General features: G+C 39.7%; 1 protein-coding gene across 1 annotated transcript in view; it reads left to right on the top strand.

Moving 5' to 3' along the window:
- LOC311057311 (uncharacterized protein) overlaps positions 1-14,799 on the top strand; it is a gene marked incomplete at its 5' end in the record, with an annotated part of 31,623 nt that extends 16,824 nt beyond the window's left edge. The window contains 12 exons of the mRNA XM_084074266.1: positions 5,956-6,077; positions 8,735-8,793; positions 8,883-9,273; positions 9,631-9,734; positions 10,412-10,566; positions 10,715-10,886; positions 11,357-11,483; positions 11,583-11,677; positions 11,857-12,071; positions 12,541-12,723; positions 13,222-13,357; positions 14,597-14,799. Of these exons, the coding sequence (XP_083930392.1) occupies positions 5,956-6,077; positions 8,735-8,793; positions 8,883-9,273; positions 9,631-9,734; positions 10,412-10,566; positions 10,715-10,886; positions 11,357-11,483; positions 11,583-11,677; positions 11,857-12,071; positions 12,541-12,723; positions 13,222-13,357; positions 14,597-14,681 (1,844 nt within the window). The 3' untranslated portion in view covers positions 14,682-14,799. The remainder of the gene's footprint in view (positions 1-5,955; positions 6,078-8,734; positions 8,794-8,882; positions 9,274-9,630; positions 9,735-10,411; positions 10,567-10,714; positions 10,887-11,356; positions 11,484-11,582; positions 11,678-11,856; positions 12,072-12,540; positions 12,724-13,221; positions 13,358-14,596) is intronic.
- Between the last annotated feature and the right edge of the window lie 2,495 nt (positions 14,800-17,294).

The following is a 17,294-nucleotide window of genomic DNA, read 5'->3' as shown; positions in this document are numbered from 1 at the left end:
ATCGGGGCCTTTATCAGTGATCCAAGTTATCAAGTGATTAGCTAGTGATTGACTAAGTTACCCATTGATGAAATGAATCACTGTAGAGTTCACAAAGTTTCTTATCTTATTGTCTTCCACGATGTGGAAATTAGCCAGTTGGTTTTGCCATAAAAACACATACTGTACCAGAACATTAAACTCAACAATCATCATCTCTTTTTACATCTGAGACTACCGTCCAGGACAGGCTTCAGACACGCCTCCTGCAGGAGACTTGGCTCACATTTGAAGCCATTTGATTTGCCGTTAAGACCCGTTACGACCGCATGCCCTTTCTGACATAGGGTTTGAAACCACAACCTTCCACATGAAAGGCATATGCTCTAACCGCTGCAATAGGGCGGTGTGGATGAAATCATATTATGTTATCATGATTGCTTATATGTAACCTTATTATCAGTACATTACGTTGTTCATCTTATGTTATTCATCTTTGTACCCTATGATACATTATATTTTACATGACGTAGAGCCAAGATGTCTCTCCTAGGCCTGATAGCTATTGTTTATTGTACAGCTTGTCCTTGTAACATGACAGTATACTGTAATTATGGTCTGATTCCTTGTGCTCGAGGCAGAATGTTTGTACCATAGGCCTGTGCATACTCAAATGTACATCTCCCTTGTCCGCTAATGTATTAAAGAACCAACCATCCCACCTGCTAAGTACTGACTCTGACCCCCTTTATTGTTAATACACATTGACCACTGAATTCCACGACAGCGGTCACTAGTGATATTATACTCAACAATACATCAAAAAATCTATGAAACCCAAACATTTAATGACTACATATACATGCAGTATCCTACTATCCTACTGTACGCAATGAAGAAAACTCTCATTCTGTCCTTTCTCCTGAGCGGGTTGAACAATCGATCTGAACTTGTACATTGGTCTATGGGCATTGACCATTGGCATATGCAGGACCTGATGGAGCTAACTACCCAAATGTAAGCTGTTCATTAGCATGTTTGTGAACTCTGTCACTCAATTAAATCTCTATCCGTCAGCCATTCATTTGTATCCTTCAATAAATGTGCATCAATAGACTGAAATCATACATGGGAATTGGCCATTGGCATTTGCAGGGAGTGAAAAAACAGATTTTCCCAGGCGAGGACTGTAGTAATTCATAGTCGATATAAAAGCACAATTGTAGTTTATCCAGTTATAACACTTACTGTACTGGTTGCTAAATTAAGTCTACAACCTTATATACAATAATAATAATATATTGTTATAAAAGTTACTACATGAAGATGTGGTATAACAATTGTTACAAAAGCATGTGGAAAGTTGACACATGAAAACATAACATTCAAAGAATGGAAATAGAGCTATTTGTTCATCATACCTGATTTCATCAATTCAAAGCTATTGCTGTCCATATCCTACCTGGACTGTCAGTCAGCTATTGTAAATTATTTACAAAATAATTTATCGGGCCAGATATTATCAACAATCAATGGGTACTTTAGGACCTGGAACAACCTTATATATAATAATAATAACAATATATTGTTATAAAAGTTATTACATGAAGATGTGGTATAACAATTGATACAAAAGCATGTGGAATCAAATGTTACAGGTGCACACAGAAATGCTTTTTGTGCAAGCGTCATCCTATAATGTTTCACTTAGAGGAATTTTATCTGGAGACAGAGAGGCATACTCCTTTTCAAACAAGAGCTCTTTCATGGTTCAAGGTCTCTTAGAAACGTGAGAGAAGTTTTTCATCTAAAAGTCTCGAGAGGAAAGTTGACAGTGAAAACATAACATTCAAAGAATGGAAATATAACTATTTGTTCATCATACCTGATTTCATCAATTCAAAGCTATTGCTGTCCATATCCTACCTGGACTGTCAGTCAGCTATTGTAAATTATTTACAAAATAATTTGTCGGGCCAGATATTATCGCTGGCGGGCCAGTTCTGTCCCACGGGCCACCTGTTGCCTACCAATGCTCTACAGTGAGGCCTAATTTCTCCAACCCCCTTTGGCTCTTCAGTCAACTGACCTATTGACCCTCAAGAATGTTCCATGGACATGGAAGTCGCATCTAATTTAGCAAACACAAGGTTTAACATTACCCCAAACACTCGCTGGTCACTACTATCAGTGATTGAGTGACTAAAGTCCAACGGAAACCTGGAACTTCATAAACGCAAGAAGCCTTGTCTCCATGCTTCAAGCCTGTGTGGAGACACACAGACTCACAGCCCTGAATGGAAGAACACAATCAGAATTGCATTATTATGGTTTCCCTTTATTGGATTATGTTATCATCCCAAAGATCACACCCTGAATTGTTTGATGACCATTTATGTCATAATGTTTGAATGTTTCATTCATTTAATCATTCCAATTCATTAATCATTTTGATTGTAATTATGACATTCACTGTTTGTGCTTTTTCGAAGTTATTCATCATAGTGCACTGCACTGGATTCAATGTTTTTTAATAATTGTGCAAGGTAGAATAGACACAGTATTACAGAATAAGTGTAATATGAGCCATGACTTAATCACTGAACTTCCCAAAAATGGGCAACTCTTCGAGCCCATCTCTGCCTCACAACATCATGTGTATTTCTGAGAACACATCTGTTGCAACTAAGCCTCATGTTACTGTCGCACACTACGTATATAAACGCTGCGTGTGACCCCCTCCTCTTCATGTCTTCAGTGGCCAGAAAGCCATAACACGGCCTGGCTCAGCCCGATGCGGCTCGTCTCATCATGGCGCTCTTTCTCTCTCTCTGACGACCTTTATTCAGCATAGGACACTGTGGCTCTGGGTTCCCAAAATCTGACCCCACTACGACCACGTCTCCGCTGCTTTTCCTCTATACTGGTTGTCGTATCTGTACTCCTGCTCAACTCACCCCGCACAGGTGAGGTTCTCCCAGGCACTTCGATTTGATTCGATTCAACTCTACTTCTGGTACACGCATTTAGCCCTGTGACCTGCTCTGACCTGGGCATTCCTATAGACAGCTCAGCCTCTCACTGCTCCTGCCTGCACTCCGTTGTCTTTGCTGAGACAAAAGGAGTAGCCAATGACAAATTGACAGCTACAATTTCACGCTTTCACCCTAAATCCAGCGTGAATTTAGTATTCAAAAGACTGAGCTGTGCAACTGCCATAAGATGTTGTTCCTGAACTCTATTATCCAGATCACAGCCTTGCCTGTACTCCACCACGTTGCCAGGACAGACCACTCACTGGACCTTGGCTTGGACACATCGCATTACAACTGTGATGTGCGGTAACTCAGGAACATATTTGAATAAGATCAATTCAAGCTGCTCATGGCATATCATTTGATTATCGTTTAACTTTGTCTTTCTTACAGGACTAAAGTTAGGTTTAGCTACCATCTGGATACAGCTAAAACGTTGATTACATTTAATCTTGAGATTTTCCATTTTGTTGAATATTGCATTATGTCTAGCTTAGTTTTCATTAAATAAAATAATTTATTTATCATATCAAATCAAGTTTGATCATTGCTCAAGTTGAATTATTATATTTCTTATATGAACACACTGATGAAGATGATTTTTGAGCGGTGTAGCCGCTCCTATAAGTGGGGTTGGGAATTCGTCCTTCCCTGTACTGTGATTGGCTGACTCTATTCACACCCTTTCCGTCCTTCCCTGTACTGTGATTGGCTGACTCTATTCACACCCTTTTCGCAGTACCGTGATTGGCTGACTATTCAGACCCTTTGCTTTGATTGGCTAGCGAGACGCATGATGAAATTAATAACCTTTAAATAGTACCACGCACTTCAAAAAAATATCTTTTTTTTTAAGTGAGCTTCCATCACTGTGATGACACCGCTCACTTCACACTGGGTGTGATTTTCACTTTATGTTCAAATTTGTGAACTCTAACTATTCTCATGCATTTCTCTCCTCAGTTGGCCAGTTGATCTTAACTCGAGCATGTCATGGACCATTGGCATATTCAGGGACTGATGAGGAAACTGACTTGCTTCACTTTTACCAAATGTAAGTGTATTAGAATTTTGCAACAGGCTATGGGATGTGTAGTCATGGTCGCTATCCCATAGCCCGGAAGTACAGCTAGTATGCCATGGTTTTATTGGTTGTTGGATGGTAGTCAGGGTGGCTGTGGTAGGCATAGATATTTACCTCAGCTGTTCATTGGAGCGATGCATATATGCGGTTGCCATATGGTATTGGGCCAGGCCAAACCTCCTAATGCATGTTTGCCCCATATGCAGTATGAAGCAGGAGGTCTCTCTACAATTAAAATCATCATAACTCACTGAATCTTCAAGTGATTTGGTTATGATAGGATACTTGGTTAAATCTTACTTAAAAGAAAAAGATTTAGTGTCCAGGTACTTATATGATAACTTAAACTTGCAATGGAGCAAGTTCACCCTGCCAATATGGTGGCAAAATTGACCTGTGTGACCAATGCGGCGTTTATGTATATTATATCTATGGTGTGTGTTATTTTGGCTCTGCTATGCCAGGGTTAATTGATGTAATTGTGTTTTCCTCTTTAGGGCATGGTCACATGCACTTCATACGCATTGTAGTCAACGCAAGCTGACATTTTAGATGTGTCCATTTCCCATGTTGTTTTGCGGGCTGTGGTCAATGCTGGCATGTGTACTAGTTTTCTGGAAGGGTAGTTTGTTTGACGTAGGTTGTGTTGGCTCACTGAAAGAAAACTACAAGCGAAATGGCTGCGCCTCTCTCCTATTGGTTGGCGCCCAGTCAAAGTTCACCAATGTTGAACCCCACGCTTCTTGTTGGACTTCACACACTACAGCGCTGTCAATGCACCGTAACAGGACACTCTGCCCCTTTTCTCCCATATAATGGAAGTAAACGATGCTAGACCTGGGTCGGGGCTATACACACACAACACTGGCAGAGAGGGCTGGCTCAATAGCACAAAGTTATAAAGGACTTTGATTTAAATGCATGGCAAGTATAGCAGACCCAGCTAGGCTGGCCTATAGACATGCGCACTGATTTAATGGTGTGTTGTTGTTTGTGCATGTGTGCATGCACAGTTATAGACTTTACTTACTGTGTAACAAAAGAAAATATTTTTTGCAAAAGTTTTGCCAAATTAGAAGTACTTTACAAAATAGTGATGAAATTGTATCATTTAAAGCCTACTTGGGTTTGAGAAAGGGTGGGCTTTTTAAATGATAGGCTTTGCTGAAGGTGTAGGTACGGAATGGCTTCCCGTTTTGTTTCCCCTGCACTTTGCATGAACTTGTTTGTGTGGTTCAATAGTTAAAATAGCCTGAATAGAGTCTAAGCTACTTAGGAAAGTTAAGAGTACAGGCACGTGCAAGTATTTGGCATACTTAAATGCAAAGAATGTTCTTCAGGAAAAACACTGCGATGGCTGCAAGGAGAAAAACATGCAGGTTGTGGGCTGCATGGGCCAGATGGTTTGGCCACTACTGAGCCTTTGATTATTTCTTTCACTTCTCTAAATTCTAATTCAATACTTTGCCTCACTCCTCCACTACCATCACCCTCAGATCTGAACTTAGGAAGTCTTGACTCCCACAGGGGTACCTGCTGACCAGCCAACCACTGCCAGCTTGTCATACTGTACCAGGTACAGTATGGTACAGTCCAGGTACAGTGTACCTGGATTCTTCTCAGCGACATACATTACCAAGTATGCTATCTGGGAGAATTACGGTTTCTTTTTTCTTTTTGTGTGTTTTTCCTTTTCCCTTTTATTTTTTTAACGAATGGGAGAAAACAGTGAAGACTCAGTCTTCCTGGCTGGGGCAGACTGGCACTTATTTTGGAATTATTTTCTTTCCCCTAAATGCTGTCTTCATGTCAATGGATTCAATGGGTTGTATATTGTATCTGTCGGAGCGCCTCCAGAACACCACTGGTTCATTCCTGAGGCCAACCTAAGTGCGGCATGGAGGAAGGCCATCAGTCCTACAGAGGTGGTGAACGGACAGGAGGACCTGAGCCAGAGTACAGACTGCATGAGCCATGAGGTCAGAAAAGCCCTTACACAACGGGGGCATGGACCATGCCGCATGGTGAATAAACCATACAAACATCACCGGCCTGTATCTCCCACCTGAAACAGAGGACTAGGACCTCTACAGTTGCTAGAATAGAGCTGGTACACTATAGACCGTGATTCCGGTAAAAGAGTCACAGGAGAGGAGCTTGGTTCAGTTGCTTTACTTCTGATACGTGCGGTCTACAAAACACAAAATACAAATTGCCTTTAGCATATAATATAACATAAATCAACAATCAAATTATTGTTACATGAAACATCACGGTTCAAATAAACAGTGGGTACTGCACAGGTAGTAGCCATCAACAAACAGTTCACAGAAAGTACAGCCACTGTAATATATTCAAACATACACGATATAAAACAGCACATGACAATAACATAAAGTATCGCATCATATTCTAAACAAACAATAAGACACTTACTTTTACTGTCATGAACACACACACACAGTCAGAGAAATAGCACTGCTCCTCATGTCAAACAAAGTCAAACTGGCTGAGTGAGAGCACACAAGCTGAACATAATCGCACATTAGGTGAGCATCAACTGACTGGGAAAGGAACACCAGCTGAAACTAGTCGTTAATTAGATGCATCAAAGCATTGCTGGGTCAACATGACTTCTATGTCAACGAGGACTGCTGTGTCAACGAGGGCTTTCCTACACCACCAAAACTATTCATTTACTTGATGACTTTATGCACAGTGAAAAGTCAACCTCGTTCTTAAATATTGTGTCACTTCATTGCCACCTAATATTCAAATTCACACACGCACACACATACAAAATCTTGTTTAGAAAAAAAAAAATCAAAATCAATAATTGTATTCAAATCGCTTATTTTTTATAATCAATTACCGGTAGTTTGATTAACTTTGTGCCCTCTGGAGTGATTTAATAAATTCATTGTATTTAACTTGTTCTACCTCCACTCACTGTCTGCACTTGGGTCTTTTCCATGACAAACAAACCTTATTAAATAAACATTGTAACACACACAATTGTTTGTGCAGGTTGATCCCAGAGTCTCCTCGGTGGCTGTTCTCTCGGGGCGGAACAAAGGTGGCTGAGGCCATACAGAGATATGCAGACAGAGGAAAGAAAATAACTGGTCATTTTTAAGAGGTCAGAGGTGATTGATTGATTGATTGATTGAATACTTTATAACAGTTGGCAAAGACAAGCACAGGGAAGTACAGTTCAATACAAGGTCTGTTAAGAGGATTTTAAACCCAAGAAAGCACTATGGCTTGTTTCCATTGGGGTCCTTTGTACTCAATTCATCGAAGAAGGTGAGATTCATATAGTTTTGCTTGTTAGTGGAAGATTATCAAATTTAAAAAAGAAATCCACGAAAACACTCAAATATGGTAGTCAAATCCCTTTCAATTTCTTGTTTGAATTGCTTTATAGAAGGTGTTTTCATTGTTAAATCCAGCGACATAAAATGAATCACTGATAAGTCTGTTTTTTATGGTGAGTCCTTTAACTTTGATCTTACTGATCACAGATCACTGTTAAATGTTTGTGGTCATTAAATGCTACCAATAAATTATGTGAAACATGCACATTATTTCATGAAATCAAGAAACAAGTGATGCTATTAATATTATTTTCTATTTATTATCATTATTATCATTATTATTAGTAGTAGTAGTATAACATGCTTGATTTTATTTTTTTCATTAATTGCTTCCTATCAGCCGCCATTGAGGTCCCTGGTTATGTTGCAGCTATAGGAGGAGAATGCTGTCATCATTTCTCATCATTGGAGGAGGGTTTCTCCTGCTTGTCAAAATCGTGCCCAAATAAGATGGCAACATGCAGTATAAAATTGTGCTTATCTTGTTTTAATAATTGCTACTAATAAAAACACCATCAGCCATGTCAAAGGTGTCCTGACAAGGCTTCTGAGTCCAAGGTTAATACCAGGCTTTAGTACCCACAAACAAAACACCTTACCACAATACTGCCCTCACCCCACATTCCCATGGCCCAAAACAATCAGCATCGATCTTTCAGAAATCCTTCTGCTTTCAGTTAATTTTTACAGAACAACCTTATTATTAACAAAGGTCATCCATAATACTGACATAATTCTAGCTAAATACCTGCTTGGTGGTGTATGTAAGGTGGCATTTGTTTTAGTTTTTTGCAGCTCAAATCAAGCTGGCACACAGAGATTCTCAATATAAGTGTGTTTTTATAATATAAATATAAATATAAAGTCTGAATGGTGTTTATTAGTTATTGAAAAAAGTTGAGAGTACAGACTCAGAGTTCTTAAAAGCAAGGAATGTTTAGAAAAAAACACTGCAATGGCTGCAAGGAGAAAAGCCTACAGGGGGTGGGGTGTATGGGCCAGATGGTGTGGCCACTACTGAGCCTTTGATCAGTTCCCTCATTACTTGCACTGTACTTTGATCAAATCAGGACAATGAGGTGAGTTCTCTCATTTCTAATGAATAACTTTGCCCTGCAGTGGACATGGTGAAGGTGGAATTGGAGTTTGTCACTCGGACCGGGATGGAACAGCGGTACACCACCAAGGCTTGACAGGGGGCTCGACTGACACTCAGGTCTGAATTCAGGAAATTCTTAATTTGTGCCTCGGCCCCACAGGGGGACCTACTGACCCCACACCTCATAACCCGTGCCGTACTGCACCTGGAAGCTTCTCAGTGACCTACCAAGTCTGGTATCTGGGAGGATTACAGAGGTTTGTTGAGATTTTTTCTTTTTCATCCAAGAGCTTTTCTTTTTCATAACAAATGGGAGAATACGATGAAGCCACCGCCTTCCTGGGGCAGACTGGCCCTTATTTCTGGAGGATGTTTTTCCTTGTAAATACTGTGTTCGTGACCTGCGGACTAAATGGTTTATATATCGTATTTGTTGGAGCCACTCCAAAACACCACTGTTTCATTCCTGAGGCCAACCTGAGTGCGGCATGGAGGGAGGCCATCATTCCCATAGAGGTGGTGAACGAACAGGAGGAGCAGAGCCGATGCCACCGGTACAGGCTGGATGAGGTCAGGAACCTGTCTGCTCTGGGCTACAACCCCGGTCAGGACGTGAACCTCACTGAACTGAGACAGGAGAGCTGTGTGGACGGATGGAGCTACAGCCAAGACATCTTCCAGTCCACCATAGTCACGGAGGTCAGTGTGTGTGTGTGTGTGTGTGTGTGTGTGTGTGTGTGTGTGTGTGTGTGTGTGTGTGTGTGTGTGTGTGTGTGTGTGTGTGTGTGTGTGTACTTGTATTACTATACTTGTGGGGGCCAAATGAGAAATTGACATTGTGAAGACAAATTTCCTTGACAAAAAAGAATGGTTGTTTTATGATGTTTTAGAGGTTAACTGTTGGGGAAGTTATGTGTTCACATGTTTACTCTGCATAAGGAATTGTTGGTTGTGAGAAATCTGGGTTCCTTCTTCCCTCCCCTCCTATCCAGTGTCATTGTTGCTGTCTTTTTGTGTGAATTAAACATCAGAATGATCTCTCCTAACTCCTAACAGTGGGACCTTGTGTGTGACAATCAGTGGATGGTTCCCTTTGCAACCTCAGCTCTCTATGTGGGCTACCTGTTTGGGTCCTTAATCTCTGGACAGTTGTCTGACAGGTATTTATTTTTTATCTTTAAAAAAATAAAAAGAACCCCTAAAACACACGTTCTTGTAGTGCCTTACAGATGTTTTCCACCTCAAACACTATTCTGGTTGCAGGAAGCCAGTGTATGATATTAAATACATTGCATGAGTATTAGAGTGGTGTTTCAAGAAAATATTCATTTGAGCAAAGAACACAAATACTGCATGACTCTATTGGTCCATGACAACAGCTCCATCTACTGTTATATAATGGATTTGCATTACAGAAGATGGCAATGCAGTGGATCAAACGCTTAAAGGTGGCATCGCCCTGCATTCATGTCACCACCTATGCTATAATCCTGTCATACTCAGTGCACAGTGGTTTCCAAAGTGGCGCCGCAAGGGGAGCCAATCGGAAAGGAGAGGCGGGAAAAATAATAAAACATTTAAAGAAATGACATATAACATTTTTTTTATTATTATTTCAAATTCCATTCATAAGATTGTTGGCGTCCCTATTTTGGACATGTCATTGTGTAAAATGCTTCAAAAATACAAGCTCTACAAGCTTACAACGTGTTTAATTGTCGTTTACATTGTCATTTAGACCAACTGACACAGACATGACGACAGTTCCAGTCGAAAATATTGAATACAAATAGCTTTGCTGTCAGTTTGAATCAACTATTATTTCTGTTCCATGTAGGTTCGGGAGGAAAAAGATTCTCTTCTTCTCACTTGGGGTTCAGTGTTTATTTGGCCTGCTTCTGGCCTTCTCCTACTCATGGGTGATGTTCTGTGTCGTCTATTTGATTGTTGGAGCCTCCCAGATATCCATATACATCTCTGCATTTGTACTTGGTAAGTATAGTAAAATATTCCTCATTCTCTCTTTGTTTATCTAATTCACACAATCACCTGCATATTTACATTGGTGACTGTTCTTGTGCTATGACAGTAGTAAATGTGATTCCTCATCATTCATTATTGATTATATTGTCTTCCACAGGGACAGAGGTGCTGAGTAATTCTATGCGTGTGCTCTTTGCAACACTGGGGTCCTTTCTCTTTTACTGCATTGGGTACATGCTGCTACCCGGGATTGCATTTGGCATGAGGGCATGGAGGACTCTTCTTATCATTCTCGCCTCGTTGTCTGTGGCTTACATCCCATTGTGGTGGTAAGTTCCTCATATCTGTAGGGGTCTATGAGAGATGCTGACTAAAGGCATACTGGAAGTGATCAACTCAACTCTAAAGTCAATCAAATCCTAGAGTGGCTCAAACTCATAGGTTCAGTAACTCATTCAAAGGCATAGGCTATTCTTCGAAAGGGAAGTGGTGGCAGCTGGGCCCAATTCAGATATTTGTGTGGCATCTCAAGTAAATGATAAAATATAAAATCCCACTTTTTTACCTTTAAAGATGATATCACATCAACCTGGTATCCCTATTTTGAGCATGTCATATAGGCTAAATATTTCCAAAAACCTCCCCAAAAATGCCAGAAACTAAAAAGTCGATCTGCTAGCTCACATTGCAATGCAAAGCATCATCAAGACACAGCAGATGGACCTTGCGTTACTAAAGTTTGAGAACGCCTGTTATAGCTGATAAAATCAACACCTAGTAACATAAATTGTTTGTGCAGGTTGCTCCCAGAGTCTCCCAGGTGGCTGTTTGCTCAGGGCAGAACAAGGGAGGCTGATGCCATAGTGAGGTATGCTGCCAGGAAAAACAAGGTTGAAGCACCACTGGTCATCTTTAAAGAGGCAGAGGTAAGGTCTTGTTAGTGGAGGAGTATCATATCAAATCTTATCTTCTTTTTCAATGAAGACACTAATCCTGTGAAATGTCTTGTTTGCATTACTTTATAGAATGAGGTTTCATTGGCACCAAAACAATACACCTTCCTTGATATTCTGAAATCCAGCAACATAAGCCTCGTCACACTGTTATGTTTGTTTTTATGGTGAGTCATTCCAGTCTTCCTTTCTGATACATACAGAATTTTTAAAGATTCGTGTTCAATAAAAAATGTATTATGCAAAAGGTTCATGAATATTTCATTAATGTACTTCGTAAAACAACGTAAGGTATCAACGAACAACTAATGCGATTAACTTTTGAATATTTGTTTTTATTCTCAAGGATGGCAATAAACATTGGCTATTTTGGACTCAGCTTGAACACTTCTAATCTAAGCGGAGATCCCTACTTTAATTGCTTCTTATCAGCCGCCATTGAGGTCCCTGGTTATATTGCAGCTACGTGGCTTTTGAAGAAATATCCCAGGAGAATACTGCTGTCATCATTCCTCATCACTGGAGGAGTGTTTCTCCTGCTTATCCAAATTGTCCCCAAAAGTAAGTCTTATTTTGTGTTACATGAAACTATACTTCACCGAATCTCACAAAAGCATCGATTCAAGTGTTTATCTGCATGATGGCAGTATATAACTTGTATTGATCTTGTATTAATCATTGCCACTGCTAATAAAAACATAATCAGCACATATTTATCCTGGCCAGGCCTCTCAGTTCAAGGTAATACCAGGTCTTTCCGGAAATAAGCACCCCTAAACAGAATGTCTCATACAGTAGTTATTACCACACATTCCCATCAGCCTCCATCTTCCACAATCCCTATTTTGCTTTCAGTGCAGTTTTGCATGCCAAACTTGTATAAGTTAAACATGTTATTTATAATTTAAAGCCATCATTCCATGCTCAATATTGGTGTGACTTTTACCTTCGCACCGGCAATGTTCTTACAAGGTGTCACTTTTTTCTAATGGCCTATATCGAATTTTGGAATTAAATCTCTCCCCTGCAGCCCATCGTGAAATTGCTGTGGCTATGGAAATGATTGGGAAGTTTGGCTTCACCATGGCCTTCTGCACAGTGTACATCTACACGGCCGAACTCTACCCCACCGTGCTCAGGAACATGGGCATTGGCATTTGTTCTTCAGCTGCCCGTATTGGCAGCATCACAGCTCCTTACATCGTCTATTTGGGTATGTATTGTATACTATGTACTGTATGGAACACCTGAGACTTGTATTGGAGGCATTCACTGAAGAGGTATACCAGGCTATGTATACTCACTGCTCATACTTTATTTGATATTATACCACATCATTGAACAAAAAAAGTCTACCTAGGCAATTCAACAGGACATTATGATTGACTGAGACTTGTTACGTGTGGGTAACATTAGTTCTATATAACCAGGGCATTGAAACCTTTTCATGATTGGGCCATGGAGCCCCATTTCAAATGGTTCTGTTTTATGGTTTAAGTTACATTGAACTATCTAAATGTCATTTTTTCTTTAACTGTAATGAATTTAAACTAATCATTCATTTTTCTGGTTTATCATGTGGGCAGCAATCGACAGTGCTGTCCTCAATAACAGTATGAGAGTATATACCGTGCCCTCTGGAAATGTTTATATACCCCTTAACAAAGATGTGTTTCACCAATGGTTGCATTGTATTTTTGTGTGTTCACAGGCGCTTACAGTAAGTATCTACCATACATTCTCATGGGAAGTCTCACTGTCGGCTCATCCGTGGTTAACCTCTTCCTTCCTGAGACCCTCAATAAGGACCTTCCAGAAACACTGGAGCAGATGCAGAAATGTCACGGGTAGGTTCAAATCCCCCAAAGTTATTACAATGTACTTCATTCACATAGACCATTGGTTCTCAAAGTGGGGTCCGGGGACCCCCAGGGGTCCCTGAGGGAGTTCCAGGGGGTCCCCAGCTAAAAGATAGATTAGGCACCAAATGGACCCTAATGGGTCTGTAACTCTGAGAGTGTACAAATGGAACCAAATGGACTCTAACGGGTCCATTTGGTTCCATTTGTACACTCTCAGAGTTAAATTAACATAGATTTTACGATATAAACTGGGGTCCAAGAGATAGAAATGCCATTAAATGGGGGTCCGTAGCCCTAATGCATGTCAAACTGGGGGTCCTTCAAATTAAAATGGTTGAGATTCATTGCTAGAGCCGTAAAAAAAATCTTCTCTTATGGGGGTCCCTGGCATATCTTTTCAAATGGAGGTCCGCGGGCTAACAAGTGTCAATTTGGGGGTCCTTGACATGAAAAAGTTTGAGAACCACTGCATTAGACCACAGGCCCTGCCGCCCCCATTTGATACTGCTTGTTATCTCTGGGACTCTAATAGTGTTAATTTAACACTGTGGACAAATGGAACCAAATGGTCCATCTGGTTCCATTAGTGCTCTCCTGGAGTTAAAGACCTGTAAGACCCTGCTGGTCACCGGACCCGGGTTGAGAACCAGTTGAGAACAATGTTTCCACCCAACCTCATTTACACATCACTTATTTCCTAAAGCTGAAAGGACCACTTCACCCATTTTCAACCTATCTTCATATTGGTCCTCAGTGATGCTCAGTATAACATGGCACCATTTCTGTCAATTCAGTCTGTATCTGAGGGGAGGGCTGTGGATAGTTCAGAAACCCGCCTACCAGAGACATCATCGGTAGGCAGGTTTGGTCATTTTCAACACGATTTCAAAAATATTATTTCTTATCAAATGGCTTCTATTACAGTATATACTAGCTTTCCAGGAGGAGAAAGGCTGTAGTTTCTATTAGCTTGGAATCCCCATCGATGATGTCATTGGTAAGCAGGTTTCTCAACGGTTCATAGTCCACCAATGAGATACAGAGTGAGTAAACAGAAATGGTGCCCTCTTATTATGAGCATTAGTGAGGAGTACCAATTATATGATCATACTGTTGAAAATGGGTGATGTGCTCCTTTCAGCATGTCTCCAATAATGGTTAGGTCTTTTGGCAATTACAGCATAATATTTGACACATCATCTTACCTCATCTGTATTGTTACAGGTTGTGCAAGAGGAAGAAGAAGGACAGTTATTTGGTAAAGGTAGAAAGAGTTGACCTAACTATACCACGTGAGGTGAAATTCTGAGCAGACTCTTGTGTATTGTTGCCAAATCTACACTACTTGACTTTACTGTGTCAAGTAATCCTCCACATACTACCAATGACAGATATGTACAGTATCTAAGTTGTGTGTTCTGCTTACGCCTCCACAGAACATCATAATCTTCCCTTTTCATTTAATGTTAAAGGAGTAGATTTTCAAAAAGGGTAATTTATATTTTGTCCTGACTTGTGTCAATGTAAGGATGAAAGCAGTTCAGTTTTTAAACATGCACTATATTATTGGATTTTTACTTTTTTTTTTTGATTTTTACTTTTCTTTTTCCTTTCAGAATATCGACAGCTTCTGACTCAAATTGTAACATATCTTAACATATATGGCATTGTTTCTGCTTTAGCATTTTTTTGTAGTATTTGTACATTATTGTTGTAAAATCTATTTTAGACTTTAGGAGAGAATAGAGAATTTGACTGATATTCATTGTATATATTTTTGTACAGCATATATTTGCCTATATATAGCATAGTAATCTCAATTTTAAAACATCCTTTGTCCACTATACCACACGCAGAGATCTTTAGTTTGGTGGAATTGCTCTTTGTATAAGCTACTGCATATGCACTATAATTGTCGACAATTTAATGGCTGAATTCCGATGGTGCTGCTCCATCTACATCATCATATCCACTTAGACACCTGCAATATCCTTACTTTGTTGTCCCACAAATCTTTAAAGAGGTTGGATGTAGGTCATTCTGCTACAAAGCTCCATTTGATTGGAATAATCTTCCTCTATCCCTTATCCATTACATCCTTCTGTCGCTTCAGGACTTCCCTATATTCACATCTTGATACAACTTGTTTATGCTTCTAAATTGACTGTACGGTACTTGTAGGGATATACAGTATGGACTGATATATTTGTATAGTACCCTCCCTTCTTTCTCTTCTGCTGTTTAACAGCTGATGGTGTGTTGGTTGGTGGGGTGGGTGGGAAAGGGTGAGCAAGCTATCTGCGTATGAATGCATCTGTATACTTGCATGGTATGTATCTATGTCTGTTGTTTGTGTTTTTATGGGACCCCCTCGCAAATGAAATGCTGCATGTCAAGGGGCAATCCCTTCAATACAATCTGTGAAATCTGTATGATGTCTCACATATTGATAAAAATAAACATATTGATTTGATATCATGTCACATATCAATATGTGTACACCTGCTTGGTCCAGACCTATAAGATAAGAAGTTCATGAATGGCAATAAAGAAAGTTAAAATGTCATAAACTTCGCTTCAAGTTCGCTGTTCAACTGTAAAGTTATCCAAAATCATTTTGTATTATGATCTTTTTGTTGTTTGTTGAGTCAGGAGCCTAATGTTTAAATAAACAATCTGTCATCCTCAAAATTTAGCTGAATTAGAAGAATCTCCTGAAAAACTAGTAGTACAACATTACACGGTGCCTCCCGCTTCCTCGGGCACTACAACAAACAATTGGCTTTTGATGGAATACTTTATTAGTCAGAAATGTAAACAGCACGTGGTACAGTAAGACATTAAGGCTAAAAGGATAACACAAAAAAGTCCTGGGGACTTGTTTCCATTGTGGTCCTATGTATTCAATTCATAAACATTGCCTAAACAATTAACACAATAATACATGTGTTCAATAAATACAAACACTATGTACAAAAGAGATGGGAAAATTACATGTAGGCTAAAATTACATTACGTACAATTTGAATGATTTAATATTAAAAACAAAAAACGAACAAAAAACAAAAACAAAAAATATATAAAAACATATGATAAAGCAAAGACATGATGCTACTACCTGTATATGGTCATGTCAAATAAGAAGTAAAAAAATAAAATGAAGAGATTTAGAAAATCCATACGTGACAATATTATGGGTGCCTATCATCTAGTTACCCACTTGGGTATTCAATGTATGTATCAGGCTTCTTTTGTAAGTAGGGAGGGAGGATGCGGTGGCTAGTTTGACGTACTAGGTATGAGAGTATAGGGCACTGTTTCTTTGCCTATCTTAAATACCAATCAGTGATATTTGCTTAACCCTGTCTTCTACCCTGAGCCATCCCAAACTAGCAAAGTGTGTTGGAATTGGGTGGGTCATGGGCTGTGTTTGTGGTGGGAAGTTAGTTGGGGAGGGTGAGCTCTGTCACTGCACAATTGTTTCATATGCCGACTGATTCCTTGTTGGTTTCACATACTCTTCAGATATCTGTCCTCCTCCTTCTGCCACACTCATTAAAGGTTTTATTACAAAAATACATGTTTTGTTGTTAAAAAGTTAGAGCGCTACATATTTTGATCGTTTGATATTTGATCATTGCTATAGTGTATAGAGTGTATGTTAAGTAACACGTGTCTCTCCAGCTCTTTAGTAAACAGATAATACATTTTCAGGTGGGTTGCCAATTTCATCCAATCAGGAGAGAGTACTCATTCAGTTTTAGTGTTCCAATTCCAATTGTGTCAGCTTGCTTCTTTCTGTAATCACCTCCATTTTCACTTGTTCATCTTGCATTCTGTATGAGCTCACATATCATGATAGGTGTTCACATTGAATTTATGTTTCATTAGTTTTCTTGAAACCAGTATAAGATTATGGTCT

The sequence above is a fragment of the Gymnoscopelus microlampas genome (genome assembly GCF_963454915.1).
Source record: "Gymnoscopelus microlampas genome assembly, chromosome: 12".
NCBI lineage: Eukaryota > Metazoa > Chordata > Actinopteri > Myctophiformes > Myctophidae > Gymnoscopelus > Gymnoscopelus microlampas.
The sequence above is the reverse complement of the archived record's forward strand: the minus strand, read 5'-3'. Positions and strand labels throughout refer to the sequence as shown.